At 36.6% G+C, this 25586-nt stretch overlaps 1 protein-coding gene across 21 annotated transcripts in view; it reads right to left on the bottom strand.

Annotated features, from left to right (window-relative positions):
- Positions 1–25586, bottom strand: part of LOC108972934 (formin-binding protein 1-like) — a 156360-nt gene that overhangs the window by 34088 nt on the left and 96686 nt on the right. For all 21 annotated transcript variants that reach the window (XM_018939843.1, XM_018939842.1, XM_018939850.1 and 18 more), the window contains exon 3: positions 1809–1924. In XM_018939843.1, the coding sequence (XP_018795388.1) occupies positions 1809–1924 (116 nt within the window). The remainder of the gene's footprint in view (positions 1–1808; positions 1925–25586) is intronic.

Here is a 25586-nt window from a genome sequence, read left to right as displayed (position 1 = left end):
AATGATTTGTTTTATTTCTGCTAATTTGTTGTATAGCCTTTGCAGTTTGAAAAACTTAACGGCTCTTCTAAGAGGCACGGCAAATAAAATTCAAGCCATGCTTGGTGTGGTCACAAATGTTTTGGTCAATAGTGTCACAAAATTAATCGGAAAATCACGAGGACAAATAAATTTAAGCGCGGTGACCGTCACACAGTTTTCAAATAGTAGCTGCGCTCAAATAATCTGCTTGCTTACTTATTTAACTTTGAGGTATTTCTTAGAGATTTAATTAAAGTATATATGTATACCTTTATGACAACCTCTCTTTAGTCGTGCACACGAAAATTGAGTCGACAAGTTTGTGAAGGATTGAGTGAGTCACAGCATTAGAATAGTCCATTAAAGACAGCTAGGCATTCAATAAGTATAACGAATATATTTGTATGAGGTCGCTTATATTATAGTTATATGTACGGTCTTAAGTAGATCCAACACTAGTAATTCGCTCTGCAATTGCCCTAAGAGTTACATGTAACGGGGGATCTAAGTAGAGGTACTTTTTCTATAGCCCTTTTCATCATGGAAGGACTTATGCCTGTAAAGGATGTGTTTCGGGTGCTTCGCTCAAGTTATGGTCAACATAATCGACCTACTGAGCGTACTATTCCACCCATCTTGAAACCAAGCATTCATTATAGACCAGGTCCAGCACGTAGTGAAGAAAATGTAGGAACCGTAGCGAAGTCTGTGGAGAGTCGATTCGGCGTCGGACCGTGGTATAGAACGACTTGGCGCATTTTACGTGGAAATCTTAAATTGAAATCGACTTTGCTTCACTCTAAGGGCTCTTGAAAATTTCTAAGAAGATCAAACCTTTTCAAGCTGAATTTTGTGCAGCGATGAGACCTATAGTATTTCTTGCTCAATGGGTATATAAACAAGCAAATTTGCCGTACATTATTAATCCGGCCTGCAATTGTCCTAAATAACCACATGTAATGTTGTTGTCCTTTGACTATTTCACTCGTGTGGGATATTAATACCACTTCGCCATAAGAGAACGATCTCAGAAGAGATCTAAACAACATTACTGGAACTTCGAGTAATATCGAGTTCGGCTGTTACGGCACTTTACCTTATACCTAAATTCCCAAATGCCCATGATTGAGTAAGGTCTAAACCCTTCAGCGCCAGTATACTTGAAACGTGGAACTGTTCTACTGTTTTTCAATATAACCATAGCCTTTAATCAGGGGCATTCATCTACAGAGCAAGTATTAAATGATATTCTTTAATTTCAAGGAACTCTCGAGAATAACAAAAACATAACAAAATAGTGGAAAAGTGGATCTACTCGGAACAGTTGAGTTTACTATTATTCAGCACATATGGGTTTATCTTGTGATATAAACAACTTACTCTAATTTAAATCACAATAGTGTGAATTTTTCCATGAGGGCAATATAGGTAATTATTATTGCATCTGTTTCTGTTTTGTTTAATTAGCCATAAGCTCCTTGAATACGATCTAACAAAACCTCCTAGCAGGGATCATCTGTTAGATTGACATGTTCGCCTAGAAGAGAATTATCCACCACCTACATACATACATATGTCTATGATTTGTTATTAATATCTAACAAAATTTCATACATCAGCATTTTTCAGATTACTTCATTGAAACTCTTCACGACATGTTTTAAAATATCTACTAATCTCTGGGGTGAATAAAAGATGATGGTTTAGTAAATCAACGCATTATTTTATAGTTTGATAATAGAAAAAAAGATTGTCTTATTATTTTACTCTGAACGCAATTGACTTACCGCAATTTGGTGGCATATTCTTTTTCTATCGCCAGACGATCTTGTATGAAACTGCAATATTTTTCAAGGAATTCTATGCCTTTGTTCGTCTGTGACGATATATTTTCATACTGGTCCTGTAAAAGAGAGAAAAAAAGTAAAATTTAGTATTTATATTTTTTAATCTTGAAAATTATTTTAGATAAGAAAATTTAAAATAAAAATAGCTTTCTTCTAGAAATGGATTGGAATTTTATTGTAATATCCATTTTGGTATTATTTTACATACATATTTACACACACAGCAAAATAAAGGCAATAAAATTATTTATTTTCAAAAATGAGTTCATTGCCAAGTTTGTTTATTCGCCAACAATTTTTGGCCATATGTTCTCGAAATAAATTCTGCCATCGCCCATATTTCTCAATACCAATTAAAGCGCATTTTCAAGTGCCGTCTTTTGTTATTTTTAGTAAAAATGTTTTTCCATTATAAAAGTGCGATTTCATAGAAAATAAGTATGGCTACATTCATATATAGTACATATGTACGTACTTAAAGGCGAAAAAGCTTGAGAATTCCCACTATTGAGCAGTATGAAATTCGTTTTTGAATTTTACACAAAAATTCTGTTTTGAAATTTATTAAGGACACTTAAAGTGATTGAAAACAAATTTAGTTTGTGAAATAGAAGGCATTTTCTGTTTATTAAAAAACTTTTCCAAAGTTACTTTTCTTGTCAAATTCGAGGAATCCACTTTGTTGCTGGACTTATGTGAGCTCTGAAATATATAAAAAATTCACAATTCATTTAAGCCTTCAATTTGTAAACAATTTACGCACTCCATCTCAATAAAATTTAATGGCTACGTGCATATTTATGTGATATCATTTTTGCAAAGAAAGACTTTACAGTGTTTCAGCACATCAGCTCGCATTTGTTGATATCGTTATCAGTTAATTGGCAATATTTTTAGCAACTTACTTATTCTGTCTTTACATAGATACGTACAGCTATGTGCACAATAATAGAAGTGTCTCCAGCACATCAGCAAAATAAGTTATCAAAACAGCCAGCGCTGTTTGAAACGCTCTATACTTTTTCGCTTAATTGAATATAATGTTTTTTGGTATACTTATGTTCGGAAAGGACCATTATCAAAGTAACGTAATCGACGATTTTAATGGCATCCGCTTAACTGGCACGAAATTTTCTTCGCCTTCTATAGAACTGCGCAGTGACAAAGCGTGGCAAAAGTAAGTGATCAAGTGGAGTGAAAATAAATTACAAAAAACGTGCAAGAGCTGTTTATTTTATAAATTTTGAAATTGAATTGTTAACCAAAGTTTTCGTTTTTTTTTTTTTTAATTTAATTTTTTGAAATATTAAGACGGTTTTTACGGTAAATTAAAAAAAAAACTAAAAATGGTGAATTTTAAACAATTAATGAATGAGGAACGTTCAGCCATAATTAATTTGCATAACGATGATCACACGCAGCGTTATATAACTAAAAAAATTTATAAAAGAAAGGTCGCATTACGAAAAGTTATTGCCGGCTACAACAAAGAAAAACGATAAACGATAATAAAATGATAAACGAAGTTGAGATATTTCCAATTCTGATCCCTTCAAATCAGTTTCAAAAATTCGCGCACAGCTTATAAAGGAAGGCATGAATGCGCCCTGAGTGCACACTGTCCGTAACGGATTGCACCAAACCAATATTCACAGCCATGTTGCAAGAAGGTTACTCTACCTATATGAGACACATAAGAAAAACGACAAGCATTTTATAAAGAGGACATATTAAAGTCTTAAAATCTTTGGCTGTACTGTGGACTGATGAATCGAATTGTCTTCGTTATTCCCACTGTATGGTTAACGTTTGGTGCTTACCCGAACAAGAACTAGTATACAAGTGCACTCTACCCACAGTTAAGTCGGTGGAAAAGGGCTTAATGGTTTGGTAATGCTTATCTGCGAATGGTCCTGGCAATATTGTAATACTGGTAGGAAAATTTACTGCTGCAGTTTATTTAAATATTTTAAAGTAGCACGCTATCTCCGAGGATCATCGACTAATTGGGCCGGATATCCTTCTTCGACAGGACAACTGCAAAAGTCATTACAGAACATGTACAAAATGAAAATGTGAGTATATTGAAATGGCCTCCTCAAAGATCTGACTTGTCACCAATTGAAAAAACTTGGGCAATCCTTAAGACTTGATTGATTTAAAGAACTGCAACTATAACATTTGGAATAATTTTCCTCGAAATTAGTGTTTGAAGCTTGCTAACTTCATAAAATAACGATGAGGTCAACTAGCAAAACGTAATTATGGACATTGTGGATATAAAACAATTTGATAACTTATTTTTTCTACATGCAATTAACTGCATGTGTGTATGTTTTCCTTTCATAAAAGCAATGAACTTCTCTTTTATTTTAAAATTACTTTGACTAGATACTTTGAAATATGGTTTCAATAAAAAAAAAAGTATTTCGTTTGAAAAATATTATAAACTTTTAAATTTTATTCACTTCGCTGATTTCTATGTATTTCACTTTGATAACTTACTTTTTCTACCAACTATATATGTTCTACGGAGAATTTCTGAATTTTAAATTTACAGTTTGGTGTGGTTTTTGGTCTTGTGGTATCATCGGTCCGTACTTTTTTCGAAAAGAAACTGGTGACACTGGTTACTGTCAATGGCGAGTGGTATAGATCGATGATAATCTACTTTTTATGGCCGCAATTGGAAGAAGCTGATCTTGACAACATCTAGTTCCAACAAAACGGGGCTACATGCCACACAGTCCGTGCAGCAACCGAGTTATTGCAAGAAAAGTTTGGAGATTAGATTATTTCAAGAAACAGTGACATTAAATGGCCTCCAAGAATTTCAGATTTAACACCATTAGACTACTTCTTGTGTGATTATTTGAATTTATTAGTGTTTCGCAATATACCAGACTCTCTTCAAGTCAATACTGAATGTGCTGTTCGTGACATACAACTTGATTTAGTGGAAAAATTACGCGAAAATTGGGTTCAACTAAATCGTTCCTGGAAAATAACTTGTGGAGGCTATTTTAATGAAAAAGCAAGGACAACTTTATGGAAAACCTTTGTATTTGGTATATGGCAGCTAAGGGAAGTATTGACCCGATTCAAGCCATGTTTAGCACACAACCAACTATTATCAGAAAAGGATTCTCTCCGAATATTAGAATTTTTCAGCCGATATGTTAACCCACATTTTCGGAAAAGTCACTGTAAGTACTACGGACCGCATCTTCGGTAACTGGAGGCGTGAGCAGTTATTGTGCGATTTAAACAATTTTTTGACTTGAGGTGGTATGCCACCAGCACTATTTGCACAAAGTTTCATCTCGATATATTGGGAAAGTGAATGAATCAGATTGAAATCGTGTCGTGATCCTGATCTCTTATGTATTAATCTAACTCTTGAATAGTTTAGTTTTACAAACAGCTGTTAAGTGAGCAAAACTAGTATACTCGGTAGCAACACTTTACAAGAAATATATTTATACTTTTTATTAGCACTACATTTATGTTGAAAATATCATCGAATAAAAGATTTCAAACAATGATAAATAGTAAAAATACACTATATCTAATTGTAAATATTAGTTTRATGATATACTATATATAAAGTATATAAAATCCTAGATAATCTTGACCAAGCAAACAAAAACAGTTATATGGTAGATAGGTGAGTGCGAGGGTTAGTTGAGCTACCTTTTTGTTTACACTACCGTTATCAAGAAGTGTTTTCAATATTTGTCAATAAAGCACTTACCTAAAAGTTTAGAATTATTACACACATTAAGCTGTATACATAATGTGTATCGATAACAGTGAATACTGATAAAAAATTATCTAATGCTTACGAAGATATTCCATTAACTGGAGCAAGTAGACAGTAAAGTGGACTTAAAGGAACTTATATAGTACATATAATATAAATAAGTAGAAATATAATATATCTGAAAGGTCTTTATATTCAAGAAAATAATCGATTTAATTACTCAAAAGGTTTAAGGTCTTCATAAAAATTAAAAATAAAGAAAAAATATTCTGGACAACATACATATATACACAGTTTGAGGGCACTGACTCCGAAATTCGGTAGAAAATTTTTATAATTTCGACTCGTTGTTGGGTCGTAAATCTTTCCATGATGAAATGGCGAACCTTAATGGCGAAGAGAAATGTTTGATCTACTTTTGTAGCGTCAGTATTGAAAAACCCGATACATATTGATATATACAGTTGGACTTCCCTAACTCGAATCACCATAATCCACAAAAAGTTTTTGGGTTCGAGAAACTTCGATTTATGGAAGGAAATTTGTATAAAACATGACCACTAGGTCATATTAAGTGGTCGAATCATGGAGAACTTCGAGTTATGGAAGTTCAACTGTATATATACATACATATGTTATGTATCTTAAGATGGGCGAACGTTTTATGGWTTTTTTTTTTTTTTTTTTTTTTTTKGAAATTGAATGCTCTTATGTTTTCAAGTAGTTGGAAGCGACATATAATCTTTTCTATATGATAATAAGAAAAACTAAAAACTTTAAGGCCGGCGATCTTCCCGTTACAAATAAGAGCTAATAATTGGAGAGTCTTTTTTTGAGGTGTCTAGCAACCAATCGTTGTTTTACCCTCCGTAATGTATGTATGTTCATAGAATAATAAATTCGAACAAAGGAATTCCTTAGCTTGATTTTTATCGGAACAAAACGAAATACAACAGCAAATAATAATAACGAAAATAGATATTAATTAAAATTACTTCACGTTTCATGATTGTCTGCAATTGCTACCGTTCACTCATCGGCCATTGTGAATATGTATTCATTAACATATTTACATACATATGTATAAACAAACAGACCTTACTCATAAGCGACTGTGTCGATACTCACTTCTAATAAATTAATTAATATGCATAACAAATTGTGATTTCGCTTACATTATAATTTTATAAGCATTTATTACAGCGTATGCATTCATAAACGCAAGTAAGACACTGTATCCGTATTGTGGTGAGACATATTGAAAAACATCTAGTTTTCGATGTTCAAGTGATAAAAATATTGCAATGTATGTATGTAAGTTCATATCAAACTACGTAATATTAAACAGAGCAAGAATGTAATAAGACAAAGTAAATAAAATTGAATTGAATTGTTCTAGATGATAATAATTGTGGTATACTTGTTACGTTTCTTCTATAAGACTTATATCGAAGACATATCCGTGATCTACTTCCAGATTGTCCACTAACCTATAATTACTATAAGGCGTCTTCGATACTTCATGTAATTAGTCGCTATAGTTAAGATATGTTCACTGGCCAATACTTTACACCTGAAACACCACATACAATACTATTCCGATTATTTCACTTAAATAGAGTGGATAACTAACTTAAGCGTCCCTTATTAACAACTTCTCTAATCCTCCTATTCTTCGCCTGACTTATTTAATTTACGCCAGTTGTTTGTTCGATTCGTCGCTCTCCAAATTTTAACTCATAGAGAAAGTGTAGCATCGTTTCCTTACTCCCTTCGAGCTTGCAACTACGGCAAATCCATTTTGAAACCATGTTCTCCAGGGTTAATGCCTCGTAAAGGTAGCTGTAATTCTATATATACTTTTCCCGGAACTACGTACTAAGTGCTTAGTTCTACTCAGACTTAGGCTACAGCTGTTCCGTTATCTTGCAGTTGATTATTGCTCTCCATCTGTTCTGACCAATTTGTTTAAAATTAATATAAAGTTCTCTTTGGATCATTCCGAGCGGGTATGGTAATAACTCCACCTCGAATTTGGATTAAAGAGCTTTCTAGTTTGAGCAACATTTTTTCTCCGAAAATATTCCTGTGAAATGGTACCCAAATCATGGTCAAGTGGGATTGACCTGCTAGTTAGGTTATAGCCCTTTTGCAATTGTATTACTCAGGAACTAGTCTAAAGGCTTGACAAAGCTTTCTATATCATCCAGCAGTCATTCTGTAGAACTCAACAGGCCTTCTCTAAACTAGTATTTCTGATTGCAATGCGCTGGCTGAGTTTGGTAACCGTATAGAGAGAGAGATACCGTTCCCAGGACAATTAAGCCTAAATAACCGGAAATAACCCAGATTTTAATACAATCAAGGACTGTCAACTCAGATCCATTGCCTAGTACTTCCGCTCGGAAGATGCTGACCGAGTTTGGTAGGTGCATAGAGAGAGAGAAAGACCGTTCCCACAACAATCGGGTCTAAGTAACCCAGACTTTCAGCCGACCAAGGACTGTCAACTCGGCATCATCCCTCGAAATTACTTAGGGATGTTTACTTCGGCTTGGACAACAGAGAATTCAGGATCATTGGATTATAACTCATACCTACTCCGCAGTACATTTTGGACACATCAGTATAGAGGTTTTAGCATCCTCTTCAAATAAACCTCTTATCCATTCGCGTCTAGAGGGTGTGCTCACCTGGAAATGCCATAACTCTTGAAATACAACCTTAGATTGGCTTATTTAGATTTGTATGGACCTAATTCAGAATTTCGCAGAACTTTGAGATAATCCTGACATGAAATATAATATTACCCGAGGTAAGGTAATACAAAATGTATTATCAAACAACTACAGAACTTGATTAATTAATTAACCGGCAACGTCGGCTTGCATTCTCACTCTCTCACTAACTTTTACGCTTTCCCTTCACCGTTGCTACAACAAGCAAAAATGTAGAGTTGAAATTGAGCTTCCAAGAATCCACTCTTACCTCACTTCCTCTCCCTGCTACAGCTGTCTGAGTACTTTCGTTTTCTTAATGGCATATCCACTTTATAATTAAAACTATTTATTATAATAATAAAAATGTATCTCACGTCGCTGCACCAACAAATCAGAACCGTCCGCTTTAATTATGAATGCCAACGCGATTTACAATGCTTTTATGCAGAAATATTTTACTTTTATTATGATTGAGGTACGCCGAGGTGGCCGCAAACACAAATGGTATGAAACCGAACGAGCAATGAAAGCTAATTAAACGCATAACTATCAGAGTTGCATGTGCAGTAAATTTATGGTATATATATATGTATGTACTATGTTAATGGAATATTTATTTTGTACTGGCTTTTAGTTTAGATAAAAATGAAGCTTGTAAAGAAAATTAAAAAATTTGATTTATTTTTTAGGTTTTAAGATTTGAAAGGTTGCCTTTATTTAAAGAATATGTGGTGGGGCCATTTCATGACATTTTATACATCTTCAAATATGCAGCCACAGGCGATCATTAGTGTCCTGGTTAGGTTAGAGGACGAAAGGATTCTCAAGCGTCTCATATCTTGTCTTCTCTGCGACAGAACTACCGTGGTGGAGTGAGGCAGTGGCGTACACTACGAAAGGTCAAGAGAGGCCCGCAGGGAGCGGTATACTCGCCTTTACTCTAAATGATTTATTGAAAGAACTCGAAAAAATAGATAATTTCGCCCTCATGATTAAAGAAAAACGCAAGAAGCTAATGAGTTAACATAAGAGTACCTCGATGTGGTAGCTGGCTGAGCGAAAAGAAGCGGCTTGGCTGTCAATCTAAATAAAACTGAACTGTTTTTCTTTACCAGCAGATATAAAATGCCGTATGCACCCTTTCCATTATTTAGGGGTTCTCAACTTCAGCCTGCCGAAAAGGAGAAGTATTTGGACCGCCTTCGAAGCTATCATAGACACCCAATGATGAGAAGAGAATGAACAACACATTATACTGTTGTGAAGGAGCTACAGGGAAGCGGAGAGGTCTCTCACCAAAAGTTGTGCTTTGGCTTAACGATACCGTACCGTAGTTAAGCGAGTACTGTTATTTGTTGTATTTGTATGGTGGAAGGCGCTCACTAAACTAGAACAGCTGTTCAACGAGCGGCTCTCATTGACAGCGATAGTGCACTACGTACAACAACAATGATGGCATTTAATGTCGTTTTATAGTACATATGGCACTCGTGGACATAGTCAGCAGATGAATTGCTGCAAAAGGGGGCTATCAGACTACTGGAAACTGGACACATTAAGAGCCCTAGAGAGAAAAATTCCAAAATCCGCTCTTATTTCGACTGCATCCCTGATAACTTGGGACTACTGCGTCGCGGAACCTAACGACATATTCTCCGCGCACATATCTCCGAGGGTTATATGGGTGGAACAGAGTCGCCGGAGAAGAAGCGCAGCGAACTTTTTTTGAAAAAGCATGACCAAACATTCTGGAATCAAGTCATATTTTCAGATGAATGCAAATTTAGTATAAGTGGATCCGATGGTCGTGAAAAGGTATGGAGAAAAGTTAACGCAGAGTTAGATGCTATGAATATGACTGGCACTGTTAAGCATGGTGGGGGTTCGGTCATGGTTTAGGGGGTGCATGGCGTCAAAAGGGGTGGGAAATTTGGTTTTTATTGAGAACACTATGGACCGATACGGTTCTTTAAACATTTTAAGAAATAATTTAAAACAAAGTGCTATTAAATTGAACATGCAGGGGTCATTCATCTTCCAACAAGACAACGACCCTAAGAAGACATCGAATATTGTGCGAGAATGGCTTTTATATAACGTGCCAAAACAATTGAAAACACCTCCACAATCACCGGATACAAACCCTATCGAACATTTATGCGAACACTTAAAGCGTCAAGTACGTAAACATTCGATAAAAAATAAGGCCCAACTAAAAAATATCCTTGAGGAGGAGTGGAATGAAATACCACCAGCAGTAACACAAAACTTGGTGAAATCAATGTCATCACGACTTAAAGCTATTATTAARTCTWAAKGTTATCCAACCAAATATTAGAATATAACTTTAATACTGCCTTTTACTTACTGTTTCTACCACTTAATCTATCGTATACTTACTTTTGTGATATAAATTTATGTCAGATTTTGTATAAAATTCAAAAAAAAAACTTATTTTAGTCGTTCTGTAAATACGTCTGTACTGCATATGATGCCTACGTTTCTTTCAAGTAAATAAAGCATTATTTTATTTTATTTTGTATTATTTAACAAAACTGTTAGATAAATAATCCCGTCATACGTAGTGTATACTTACTTATGTGTAGAGGAAAAGAGGATAACTCGTTGAAGCCTTTGGGTTTTGCCTCAGCTTGATTATAATGAAAGTTGTGTATTCGATTCGGCACTTTCTAAAGTGTGGTGATTGAAAACCTATTAAACAACTAACCTTCACTACAACAAAAAGCGTAATAAACACGAGTAGCATTGAAGCGATCTCCATACACTCTTAAACCCCTTTTTTTTAACTTTAATTTTTTTGTTTTTGCTGTTTGACACCGCACTCCGCTATGGGCTTAGCCTGAAGAAGATTCACGCTGTTTAGAAGACTGTTTAGAAGAGTTACTCGTACACTGGCAGCAATGAAAGTGCAATTCAGCAAATGGTTTGCAACAACAAATGAAACGAACGATGTTTTACGCCATACGAGAATGTTACATCACAGTGAGCGCCGCAGGGAGCGCGGCAAGCAAATTATACGCTAAATTTAAAGACAATCGAATTTGCGACCACGACGCTAAACGAATTGAAGACCTCATTAACGTTGCACGGCGCTCTTATGCACGTGTGGCTGTGTGCAGATAGCGGCGAAATTACACAATCGATGGATGAGGCAATCGTTTGCCGAGTGACAGAGATAATACCAAAATCATAGCAACAACAACAAGCAGCAAGCAAGAAAATTTGGTAATAAAATAGCGAGCACAGGAATGCGCACATACTCGTCTGCAGATGGGTACGAGCATGCAAGACGAGCAGCATACGAGCAGCATACGTGCCGACTGCATGCAAATTACACTTCGCGCGCGTCCAATACCGTTAAGTGGTGCAATCCATACATTGCACATCGGCGGCATTTAATGACAGTTTTATTTTCGTTTTTCGTGTCATTTAAAGATTTCAAATTGCTCACTGCTTGTTGTTGCAGTTTTTGTTGTAGTCGCTTTCAAGTTTATTTCGGACCGTTAAGTGCAAGCGGTGGGCGTTTTGTATGCGTTCAAGTAGCCGGCATAACAATGAGTGTATGTGTGTGTGCGTGTGTGTCAAAATTGACAGTTAGGCAAAACAAACAAAGAGAAATGTTGAATAATGTCAAAAAGAAACCACATAAAAGTGATCCACGAAAACACAACACTGAAGCGTTGGCGCGCATACTTGCGGCGAGTGCGTTACAGAGGGGTCGCGGGGCGCATATGGCCGCACTTAAGCACGTGTGCGTGTATGTGGCTGTCAACAAGCTGAAGGCTAAGCGTACGCGCGCCGCAAAGAAACCGAAAGTGGAGCAAGTGAGCTCGCATGCAAATGCGTTCCTCAATGGAAAGCACAGGTGGAGTAGAAGACCACAAAAATAAAAAAAAAAAAACACAATTATTTCACTCGCAACAACAACAAAAATGTGTGGTGTAGAAAAGAAATGGAGGAAAGTGCTTTGAATTTGGCACAGCAGCGAAGTTTGGCGCCGGCTTAGGGATGGTAAACTCGATTCCGATTATACTCGAGAATCGAGTTTTCTCGTAAAATAATGGATTTTTCGGAATCGATCTTCAGTAGTAAAAGGCGATGAAGAATCGATTCTTGCCATTCAACTTTACTATTAATTAAGTGACTAGTTTCAAGTTATACATACCTCAGTATATACAGCAATAAACCTTTGCTTTGTTTACATACATATTCTCAACTATAGAAAATCTTAGGGTGTTGTGTAACACTTTTTTGCTACTTTCATGGTTATTAGTGTGTTGTGTTAGCATTTAAGCTACATAGAAATTTTAAGTACGATCTGTCCCGGAAAATGTATGGTTTTCTTAAACTGACAATTAGCTTATTGTTCTTTTACTTATTTTAAATTTATTTAAAAGTTATTTTATTAAACTTGTTTAAACAACTTGTTTAAACAACTTGAATTATTTAAAGAAAAATTATATGAAATGTAATGTTATTGGTATATTATTTATGGACAAAAAAATATAATTGTTTTTAACTTTTTTTGTGTTTTATTTAATCGATTTGAATTATTCATTCAATGTAATACATAAGTGTTTATATTTTTAATTTAAAATCGATTAAAATCGAAAGAATCGATTCTTATAATCGAAAAATATAAAAAAATCGGAATCGAGAATCGATTCTGTAAACAATCTATCCATCCCTACGCCGGCTTAAGGAACCCGACCGCACTCCGCGCTTCCTCACCAATACTAGCACAACGAAGCGCATACAACAAAGCGGTTTTGGCGGTTATGAGCAAGTGTTTGTGTTATGTCATGCTGTGTGCTTTTTTGTTGTGGGTGTTTGGAAACATTATTCGAGAGATGAAAAGGGCACACAAAGGTGTTGTACGCTTTGTATCGTTAACAATGGCAAGGCAAATGAAGAAATGGTGTCACCAAACCAACACGCATTTTTGCAAGCAATTTAAGCTTGATTTTGTTTAAATTAATTGTTTTTTAGGAGTTTTCAAATTTCTGCTTTAATGTTTTATTTATCTTTACGCCATCTTTTGTTTTTTCTTTAGTTAAAGAACAAAGATGAAATTTTGCCTGCATGATCTGAGCTCCGAAATAAGAACGCTAAGCACACAAACACAGATCGATTGCTAGATTGATTAAATACTCGATAAATTCCCTTGAAATCTCTGAAGGTTGCTTGGTAATCAAGTTCTCTTAGACGGTTATCACCTATGCATATAGACTTGTATTCACCAAAATAGTAGTGCCCATTTTGTTGAAGAAAAAAATCTGGTTGAAAATTTAAATTTTATATAAAAAATAAATAAATAAATATTTTCGGTTCATTAATATTTGATTGTCAAGTATTTATTTTGATTACATCCATACACCGACGTTGATCTTGACCTCGTCTCGTAAGTAATTGGGGCCATACCTGCTGAACACTGGCCAAAATTGTGCACTGCGTGATGAATGTGTTATTGCTACAACTTGTTTCACATCTCCCCATAAATTTTCGATTGAATTCAGGTCCAATGCCTGCGTTGGTCAGGACATTACGTCGATCCTTTCCGATGCAAACTAGGCCTTAGCTAGACTGATGGTATGTTTTGGGTCATTATCAAACGTTAATTTTTATAGATATTTTCCAACTGGCAAGTGATAACATAACATCCTTCAATAAGTTTACATACCCTGTTCGGTTCATGATGCTATACAAGGTACAAAGTAAACAGGACTTTAAAAAAAAAAAAAAAAAGTGGGTTTTTCGGCAAAATCAATTTTGTTTTATTCAAAATGGTCTCCCTTTGCCTGAATACAGCTTTTTGCACGGTGCAAGCATGTCGAACGAGTATTCTAGCTCGTTGGCCGGTATGGTCGCCAGTATGCCGACGCAAGCCTGTTGAATGGTCGTCTGCATAACGCTTTCCTTTCATGGGTAAATGCATTTTTCCGAAAAGGAAGAAGTCGTACGGTGCCATATCAGCTGAATACGGGGAGTGGTTAATGATTAAAACGTGATTTTTGGTCAAATAATAGGTCACAATGACGTCCTTCCAATGTTGGATTCTAAGCAATTTTCGGTCGTCAGTCAATTTGTGCGGAACAAACCGTGCACACACCTTTCGTAAGCCCAAATGTTCGGTCAAAATGCGATAAATCGATGTTTTGGGGATGTTCAATTCCATCTCCATGAATTTCAATCATAACTTCGGCTGATTTTTGATTAATTCACGCACAGTTTCGATGAAATTTCCGGTGATCACGGATTTTGATTGGCCCACATGTTGATCGTCATTTATGTCCTCACGACCATCATGTCATGAAATGTCCTCACTGGACAATCGATAAAGATAGCAGGTTCTAACGCACTAGTCGACATATAGGTGGCGCACCAGGGGCGCTAGATTCAAAAAGTCCTGTTTACTTACGCACCTTGTAGAATTTAGCCCGTAATCCGTGTTACCTCTTACAGATAAGATGACGCTTGCATAAGTAGGAGCTAAACTCGGGCTTTGAGTCTAGAATGACAAAATCTGATCCTCTAGTATCCCTTGTCACCCTCGACATGTTCTTATACTTAAGATATTGAGGTGTATAGACATTGTCATGGTGGTATCTTCGAGAACGCAGCTTCTATCACAGCCTACAAATATCTAATAAAAATTATATCACTTTATAATTAAGTTAAAGAAACCTTAAGAGCATTTTCTGGTATTCAAAATAAATCAACATTCAGCTGATGGGAAAAAAATTCTGACTAAAAAGGGCGTAAAGTGAAGTTGTTCGAGATAGCAGGCACTCTAAAGATATCAACATGTATATCATGTAATTATTATATAAATATATATATATTACGAATATTACAGAGCTTTCTCAGAGCAAAGTAGGTGCTGCGCGAGCTCACTTTTGACAAAAGCAACGAGTAGTCGATGATTCGGAACAGTGTTTTAAGATGTTCAGGCGTAATTAACCTGAGTTTTTGAGTCGATATGTGACAATGGATGAAACATGGTTCTACCATCTCACTCCGAAGTCTAATCGCACGCACCAAAGCGTGGAAAAATGCAACAGTCAGCCGGCAAGGTTAGGTATCAGTACTTTGGAATGCGTTTTGAATACTATTTCTTGACTACTTTTGGCCATTCATGTCTACAGATCCCAAAAGATCACTCGCTAAGAAAAAAAAGTTCGTCGAATGAAGTAATCGCCGAACTGTCGTCTTTTTGGAAGTCAAGGAGAAAAGGATTATCACAAAAAAATAAACTTTTTAAGCCTTTTATTTCGGCTGCACCGTAGCTTTAATAGCATTCACTTCATTTCGATCGTTAAGCGTACATGTCATCTATATGCTATAGAGGTCCAATCTGGTGAATTTCTTCGTATTTTGTCCAACAAAAAATTTTCCATACAAGAACTTGAGTTTCGTCCATAGTCCGATGACGGCCGTTTCGAGAAATGAGCAGCTGCTTGAGGAGAAGAGGAGGCAAGTAAAATTTGAAAGCGATATATCAAAAACATACGGATCAAATCGTCACGTTAAACTCCGAAGTTTGCTTCTGGGTGTTACAAACTTCGTGGAAAACTAAATGTATCCTATTCAGGGATATAATAAAATGTATTTCCATAATCAATTCCAAAATATATTGTACTGCACCCTGTATAGTGCTCACTCAATCACGCGCAGAGCTCAATCTTATTCATGTATAGTCGGTGGCATTTGCAGCTAATCGCTTACTCGTGCGTTTCTTAAATAATTACACAACAATTGACAGCGGAACACCTAAATAATCAATCAGCAGCCCACATTTTATCCGCATGTGGCATTTAACGCGCCAACTGCCAGCAAGTACCACATACACAAATGCTCACACACACACACATCAACACAAACATGGTTTTATGGCTTTCGCAAATCACTCACTATAGATACTTAGCGTACGTAATATGCGGTAAAACAATTGAATAACATGACGATTACATTTCCATACAATCAACCGCCCGTCCTCTGCGACCGCACCGCGCTCGCCACGACCAGCCAGGCCACTACTGCCTGTTTAGCATATGCAGCGTTCGACGTTTAAAATCTTGCCTCAACTCGGTTAAGCGTTACGACCCATATCATAACCGTTAACAGCAGACAAATGTGATACTGACAAATAAAAGCGATCGATACAACAACAAAAACAATATGTACAAGATTCAACAACTTTGGTGCGAGTTTGAGCGTGTGTTCGTGTGTGTGTATGAGAGTGTTTGGCGCAATTTGCCGAACCCCAAGCGACATGGCAGTTAACTGCAATTTTTGCGCCACATTTTCTCCCCTCTCCACCGCCCTGCCGCTCACTGTGCGCTGTCAATTGATTGCTGTGCAACATATTTAACTACTTGCCCCATATCAGCGGCGCTACCATACTGCACAGTTGCAAACGAGTAGGCAACCACACCGAGGCACACACACACACGCGTAAAGGCACATATACTGGCGGTTATAAGTGCATTATCGTGCTCTTATACGGTTCAGCAGCTTGAAATTTGCATTTCTCACGTCACAGTTAAAGCGTTTTGCGCGTTGTAGTTGTTTTTGTTGTTAGTTGATGGCGCTGCTGGTTGTCAGTATTATTGCTAACCCGACTGTGGTTGGTTTTCATTTGTTGCTGCTTGGTTTTGGTCGCTGCGTTCGATTTGTTGCATTTGCCACATTTGCTTTGCCATATTGCAACATCGCCACAAAAATTATCACCTTCCGACATGTTGCACGCAGTCCATTGTGTGTGCTACGCTGCTGTTAATAGTGCGGTTGGTTTAGTTGTTGTTGTTATTGTCGCTTTACTAGTTGTTGTTGGTTTATAACGTTGTTGTTGTTGTTGTTTTTCAGGTGTCGTGGGTAGTTGCACTTATTGGTTCGGCATAAATTGTTGTTGTTGTTTCTGTTGTTATTATTGCTTTAGTATTCATTGTTTTTTTTTTTAATTTTTTTTTTTATTATTGGTTTAGTATTCATTGTTGTTGTTACGTTTCGTTTTTCTTGTTTTTGCTGTTTCTTGTTGCTGTGTTTGCTTTTTTCTTTATCTTTTTGTTGTTGTTTTTGATGTTTCTTGTTGTATTTTTGGTTTTCGCTGTTGTTGTTGCTATCCTTTATATTTGTTTTTGTTGTTGTCTTTGGTTTTCCTTCATGTTGTTTTTCTTAGCGTTTGTTGTTGTTGTTGCTGTTGGTTTAGTATTTATTGTAATTGCTGTTCATATGATTTTGTTTTTCTTGTTATCTTTCCCCATTTCGTTTTTTTTTTCTTTTGTTTTTTGGTTTGCGCGTGTGACACCATAACCAATATCCATCCAAGCTTGCCACAAATTTCTTTCGGTTTACAAACAAAAGTTGTTGGTGGCGCTCAGCAGCTTTGTGGTTGTTACGGTTAAATAAAAAGCTTTGAACCACATTCTCAGTTTTGCAGCGCAAAAGTCGGCCTTCGTTGCCTCGCTTCCCCTACTTTGACTCCTTTGTAGTAATCGTCTTAAAAAAGATGCGGGTTAAGAGACACTTTAGTTTTACAGCCGAACAGCATATTCGTTTTAATTAAAGCTTTAGCTACCCATATTTATTTTCAGCGTAATAATTTTATTCAGCGCTTTGGAGTCATTAATCTCCTACTCGGTGTCCCGCCTGCGCTCAACGGTACCAAGTGCTTCGCTGTTGCGTAATCGAACTGAATTATATTTACTACGAGTTGCCACAAACTGCTTTTGTTATTGTTTCTGGTATTTGTGGTAGCTTTACGAGATTTGTTGGAATGATTAAGTTTGAATTTATTTTGTTACTTGGCTACTTTCTTGATAAATCATTGATTCCATACGAGATCAATGGGCACTGTTGACGTGAGAAATGTAAGACGATTTACAAATGTTCATATCGAAATGGAATGCTGTTATTCCATAATACTTCGCAATATAAGCGCTATTTGTGTTGCTTACAGTAACTTAAAATATTCTTCTCGACTAATTATTATTTTTTACAGCATTCAACGTGGATTAGCTCAACGATAGAGCATCGTTGAAATTAATTCAATTTTTGGCAATGAAGTTGCATTTAAGACTAGTCTTTACCGATGGTATGATGAATCCAATCGAGGTCGTAGATCACTCGAAGACGAATTCCGCATGGGTCGTCCATAATTATTTCTTGTTCCGGAAACTTTGGATACTGTAAGCAAACTGACACTTTGTAAATGGCTCATAAAAGGCTCGTGTCGATTGGTCGAGAGAAATATTAAAAAAATATTATAATGTTGTTTCGAAATACGTCTATGGCAACATGAGAGATCATGAATCGTGGATTTATACGTATGATCCTGAAAGTAAATAGCAGTCAAATGTACGAGTGATTCAAAATGAGCCCAATCTAACAAACGATGTCCGCACAAGAATTTCCACCAATTGGCTGCCTGTTTTTGGGAAAAACTTGACATGTTGCAACAATACCACTTGAACAGTAAATTCTGAAGAGTACATAACCATTTGTTTGCCAGTTGTCATTCAAGTAATCAGGAAAACTAACCGCCGAAGACGTATGACTCTTCACATCAACAATGCGAGCTTTCACACATCGACAGAAACAAGTGAATTTTGGAGCACTCAATACATCGAATCGATGACTAAACCTCGATGAAGCCTTGACTTGGGACCAAATGACAGCTTTTTATTCCAGTACGGAAAACAACTAAGAGGTCGACGTTTTTCGACACGAAAGGCGATTGATGCATCCAAAACGCATCTTTTTCAGATGCCTTATGTAGAGTGCCAGAAGTGCTTCGAAATTTGGTTCAAACGCAACGAAAAGTGTATAGATCTTAATGGAGAATATTTTGAAAAACAATAAAGCGATTTTCAATGATTGGAATTTCTTTTTGTTCTCCAATCCTCAAATATAAAAAGCAACCTACATAATTTAAACTTTATTGTAGTAATGAGTCAGCTTAAGATCGCTAGACAATTTGTGATTGAGAGTGAGTTTTAAATCACAAGTGCGCTGGAATTGTGAAAACAGCTTAAGTACAAAACTAACTTAAAGTCGGGGATGAGAAAATTGTCATACTAGTAAAAATGGACTATTGTAGGAATATCATATGAATTGATGTTGGCTTCGAAACTTCTTGGCTTGGTAGACGACGGACGATCTGGTCGGCCAAAAATGTTTAAGATGACGAACTGAAAGCATTACACATGTATTATTTTTAGATTGAGTGTCTGTCAGCAACTTCAAAATGCTTCAAAAGCAGCCGGATATATTCAAAGCAAGGAAAGTTGGAAACCATATGATGAGAAGTTAAGACACATGAAAAACAAATTTTTATGTCACAAATGCTGCTTGAACGCTACAACAGTCGTTTATTGTAATGAAAAAGGGATCCATTACTGTTCTAAGCAAAAAATATTATATGGAGAATCCGAGACAAGCAACCAAATCAACGGCAAAGTCAAATATCCATGACACCAACTTTGGCGGGCACTTTTGATCCTTCTATTATGAGCTTCTAATACCGGATGAAAGCAATAATAAGGAACGCTGCCGACAACAACTTATCAAATTGAAAAGAGCGATTGCCGAAATATGCTACTAGACACGTGACAATGATGATCCATCATGACAATGATAGACATCATGTTATAAGACTGATTAAAAACTATTTGGAAAACAGCAGCTGATAAATTTTGCCTCACTCTCTTTATAGACCAAAACTGGCTCCAGCGGTACAGGAAGAACCACCGCACTGGAAAACAGTTTACATCTGAAAAGGGTATCAAAAATAGACTTGATTCACTCTGGATCGACAAGCCAGCATAGTTCTTTTAGGACTCATTTGGCCAGAAAGATCCACATTTGGCCACATTTGGCCAGAAAGATGGGAAAATGTTGTAGAAAGGATGAAAGTTAACTTTGGAAGAGTATATGGTATTGGTATGGATCTGGAGGATCTGAGAACATTTATACAAAAATCATAGTCAATTATACCGCAGTCCACACACATGTTACATAAGATATGATAAGCTTTATGAATGCTTTAGGGCTAACCCTACTTTGATTAAGAAATTTCACAACTAAATTGATTGTGCAAAAATAAGTGTGAATTATTCATCATTTCGTTGCAAACAAAATTACTGTAATCGAAACCTGCAACAATAACAGCATACCAACACAGAAGTCGTTACTTCACTATGCGTGCTATGTTGAGCAATTTCCACTGCAATTAACGGTAAAGGTAAAAACATATCAACAATTGTGAATGCAATGCATGCAACGAGTTCGAGGCCCTTTGAATTAGGTATTCTCAGCACACAGTGGAACGTGGCGGCTTATCGCTCTTCGAGTCGCACCTTCACACACTGATTCAACACAAACATGCATACATAGATACATACATGTATCTAATGCCTATATGTTTAATGAATTCAAATGTAAATATTAGTTTTAGAATGCACTGGGAAAATTGTTGCGACGGCGCTGGTGGCGTTACGTCAAACTTTCACTGCAACCACGGCGTTGTGAAGAAATTTTCATAAAGACATATACAAACATACATGCATGCTGCTGATGCCGAGGTTAAAAGCGCCGTGTAAACAAGTGGCGTGTGCGCAGGCCCAAAAGTTAACATTGGCGTATGCGCAGGCGCGTCTGTTTTGTATGCCCGTGCGCGTTTTTATTCACTTTTTTCACTTTTGGCATTTATTTGTTCGTTATCGCCGTCTGAGGTGAAAACACTGCGACACCTGCCTGCTTGGCGCACAAAATACCATAAGAAAAAAATAACTTTGATAACAAATAAGTGTCGGTATGTATGTAGTTGTTGTTGCAGCTGTCGCTTAAAGTGTTGATTTTGTTATAACTACCTCACAAATACTTAAAGTAAACGGCACATAAAGCTCATCAAATATAATAATAAACATATAATATAAGAGGAAATTAAAAAAAGTGAGATATTAAAAAAGTGAAGAAAAAAAATTATTTCTCACTTTTTGGTATATGAAAGAAAATGTTGACCGGAATCGTTTTTTTTTTTTTTTGTTTTTTTTTATTATTAAATAAACAAAGGAGCAGCTTCTTGGAGAGAAAGGGAGTGGACTTGTCTAAATATACTCAGCCCGTCAGTTTGATGACTCATATATTTTATAGGTTCCCCGACGAGAGATGGGTCTCCCTTAACAGCGCGAGATGAGTGAATATGATCGACACTCTCGAAAAAGTTTTAACATCCTCGACCCCCGACAACCTCTAAGCTGTAGTGCGGAGCTACATCAGTAACAGAACACTGCTGTACCAACCTAGAGAGCGATCACGACAGATATCGCTTACGTCAGGAGCAGGATCCATTCTAGGCTCAAACTTGTGGAACATCAGCTTCGACGCTATACTAAAACCTGAAATGCCAGACGAATCGTACTTAATTGGCTACGCGGTCGACAATACAGCTCGGGACACAAAAGAAGCGCGATGAAAGCTTAATCAGGTCATGCTACGGTCGCAAGTAAGGCTCGACTCACACAACCGCTAGCTTGCCACGGAAAAAACAGAGCCACTACTGCACAAATAAGCACACACCTCTCGAAATAAGTATGGAAAGGATAGAAAAACCAATAAACTAGGTGTAAGACTGAAACCCAAATTTTCTGTGTGCAAATCCAGCATGTTGCAGGAAAGGCACCTTTAACTTATATTATTCGGAGCTGAGATATGTGCAGATGTGCTTAAAAAGAAAAGTGCCACATACCGTTGCTATGAAGACAGCAGTAATAATGTGGAGAAAAAAAAGGACAGGGGATCCGGGTACTAAGGAAGAACGAACACTTATTACGACAATTTTTGGAATCAAATCATGATCCAGAAGACTTTAGCGATTGTCTTGAAATATCTCATATATCAACCGATATCAGCCAGACAAAATTAATGATAGAGTTCGATGGAAAACAACAAAAAGTCTACAAAATGATTTGAGCAAAATCTCTAGAATTATCAAAGAAATCTGTTGATAAATATTTGTGTGCCGTGCGAGCTCACATTCCATCAATTCTCTTTAACGCAAGTCAATTCAATATAGTTCCGAAATGCAAATTGAAATCGGCATCGGGATTTGGTCCAGTAAATTTTTCTTGTTTAGCGGACATTAAGAGAATTGTCGCTGGAAAACAGTTCAGGGGCAACAAAAGGGGGCGAGAGGTCGAAGGATCGCTATAATCGATATCGATATACATTGATATTCACTTGAGCCCACAAAGACTAAAACGCTTACAAATAAAAGGCATTAAAAGCAGTGGTGAAAGATATATACAAAAACAAAGAGAAAAAACACAAAGAAGAACAACGAAATTTTATTACTTCAGCTCCAAAAATATAAAGGAAAAGACTGCATTTAAAAAAATTTAAATAACATACACCAAAAGCCAGTAATAAATCAGATTTATTGCAAAGCGTGCGACAGTTGAGCTTCAGTTTTAAATTTATGGATTCCGCTTAATTAAATATTCCGAGAAATATGGCAACGCATACACCAATATGATTTTATATGCAGGCGAAATCACACAACCTAACGCTTGCAAGACAGAGTTTTCAAAGTACAACTGTCTAACGAAATTGACGCGTATGACAGTTCGTCAACAAACCTGTCAGTCAACCTAGCTGTCAGTGAAGTGCATTCACTCCTCGGTTCTGGTGTCACTAGTTGACTAGTTGGCTACTTGATAGTTCGGTCATACAAATTATTACGAAGTTTGGTGTAAACACCATCTGGCTGCCAACAACTACGCCCATTTGATTGGTGGTCGGTTGTTGCCGAAGTGTAGAAAATAAGCGATTCACTGTAAAGTACTGTTGGCCGGTGGAAAGAGGTGGAAGTGTGGTAAATAATATTTGATAATTCTGTTGCATTTTAATAGAGCAGCAAACATACTGAACCATTTTAAGCGGTTAAGAAATGCGACATCGATTTTCGCCATAAATAGTACCTTTCAAGGGTTCTTTTTAGATCAAAATAAAAAGCTGGTATTACCTTGAGAGGAAGTAACTAAGCGACGACAATTACTTCTTATAAAACAAATATGCTAGGAATAAATAGTATATACCATAGTAGTGTAAGTATTTGTTAGAACGTTTTTCAGCACACCGTATAGATCTAAAAGTAATTGCCAGTCGTAAGATCCGCTATTTTAGCCAGAGTTAAAGAAGTGGAACTCTACTACATTTTTAAACAAGCTAGTTCCAAAAGAACACTCGCTAAAGTAACAAAATGTTTGACAAAAAAGAACAATTTTTCTGTTGTTCCCAGTTGAATGAGTTTGGCTGAAAAATTAGACACTTTCTATAACACGGCTCAAGAAGATGAAAACTTTCGTTATCCAGCATACATGAGCGATTTTTTATGTCTTGAAATGTCTACATAACGAATAATTCATTCATAAAAGTATTCAACGTGCTCTTGTCTAAAATTTAATATTTTAATCGAACATCGACTTGTTCGTACTCAAATTTATTTTTTCCAGTTACAATAAGGGTTCTGCGCACTTTTTTTCGCGAATACAAGCATTACGTGTAAGCCCCAATCTCACACTCAAGCCAAAAATATTCGAAAGAGTATGTGGAAGTTCTTAATAAAGTGGCGATATTCAGTCTACACAATGTCTTGTTTTACCCAATAAAAAGTGAGTTCCAAAAGTGAGTCTTCCGTTCCCAGAAACAAAGGCCTGGCTACATTCCCAGAAATCAGTACAGTGCAGCCAGAGGAAGTTAGTAGGATGGTGAATTATCTTCCAAAGTTATTTTCAGAACATGAACTCAGTTCAATACGTGATCAACTTGGAACTGATAAAGCAATTTATCTAAGCATTGGACGCGGAAGAAACTGTGTTAAATACGATTGAAGAATGTTTTTAAAGCTTATCCTTCTTTTTTACTGGCGTATACAAGGCTTACGCGATTATAGCCGAGTTTGGCGCCAATTCTGGGTACCAACTGCAGTCAGATCCTTCTCCACCTGATCTCTCCAACGGAGTGGAGGTATTCCTTTTCCTCTGCTTTCACCAGCGGGTACTGAATGGAAAACCTTCAAAGACACAGGACAACAAATGACCATAAATCTTCCGCAAAACTTCTCGCTCGAACACTCCTAAGGCCATCTCATCTGATGATGTCATTGTCCATGTATCCGCACCATATAGAAGGACGGGAATAATAGAGTTTGGTCTTTTTTCGTCGCGAGATAAATTTACTTTCCAATTCCCTACTCAGTCCCAAGTAACAACTGTTAGCAAGACTGATTCTGTATTCGATTTCAATCCTAATATCGTTATTGGTGTTGATGCTATCGATAATTATCCACGACTTTAAAGTTATAACTGTCAACAGTGACTTATGATAAAAGCCGAATTCGATGACTGTTTGATGTAAACCCGAGTTTTGTGTCGACATATAATATGAATGGTTGCAGAATGGATGAAACATGATTTACATTATTTTACACCGAAGGCCAATCAACAGTCATCCGCGTGAACTCGCTCCAAAGACTGGGAAGGTTATGGCGTCTATATTAAGTATGCACATAGAATAGTTTTTATTGACTACCTTATCAAAGGAAGGACTATCAACAGCGATTATTAAATAGTGTTATTGGAAAAGCAAGTCCTATTTGACCAAGACAATGCATCGTATTAGTAGTCAGTGAAAATTATGGCGAAAATCCATAAATTGGGATGCGAATGGTTTCCGGATCCACCGTATTCTCCAGATCGGGGCCCCAAAGATTATTTCGTATTCTCGAACCTAAAAAAATCGTCGCTCGAATGCGGCCTATTTTAAAGCAAATTGCAACAAATCGTGCTGCAAAAATGGTATCGAAAAATTCTATGTCACAAAACTCACTAACAGTATAGACTTTTTCATTGTTTTAATCCCGACTACTTTGAGAGAAAACTGTAAAACGTTCGTTTTCTTGGTCGATTATTGCTCCACTTAAATGACCCTGACAGCTTTTCCGTTATTGACTTTTCGAACCGGGTTTGCATATAGTTAAAACTTTTTTGAGCTTTATATTTACTACAAAGAAAAGTAGTGCTCAAGGCATCAAAACATTATTACTTATTATTAACAAGTACGGAAGGGCTAAGTTCGGGTGTCACCGAACATTTTATACTCTCGCATGATAAAGTGATAATCGAGATTTCAGGCGTGGTTGTGAACCGATTTCAC

This window comes from Bactrocera latifrons, unplaced genomic scaffold (assembly GCF_001853355.1).
Source record: "Bactrocera latifrons isolate USDA-ARS-PBARC rearing strain unplaced genomic scaffold, ASM185335v1 scaffold_44, whole genome shotgun sequence".
In the NCBI taxonomy this organism is placed as follows: domain Eukaryota; kingdom Metazoa; phylum Arthropoda; class Insecta; order Diptera; family Tephritidae; genus Bactrocera; species Bactrocera latifrons.
Note: the sequence above shows the minus strand (reverse complement) of the source record. Positions and strands in the feature narration are given on the sequence as shown.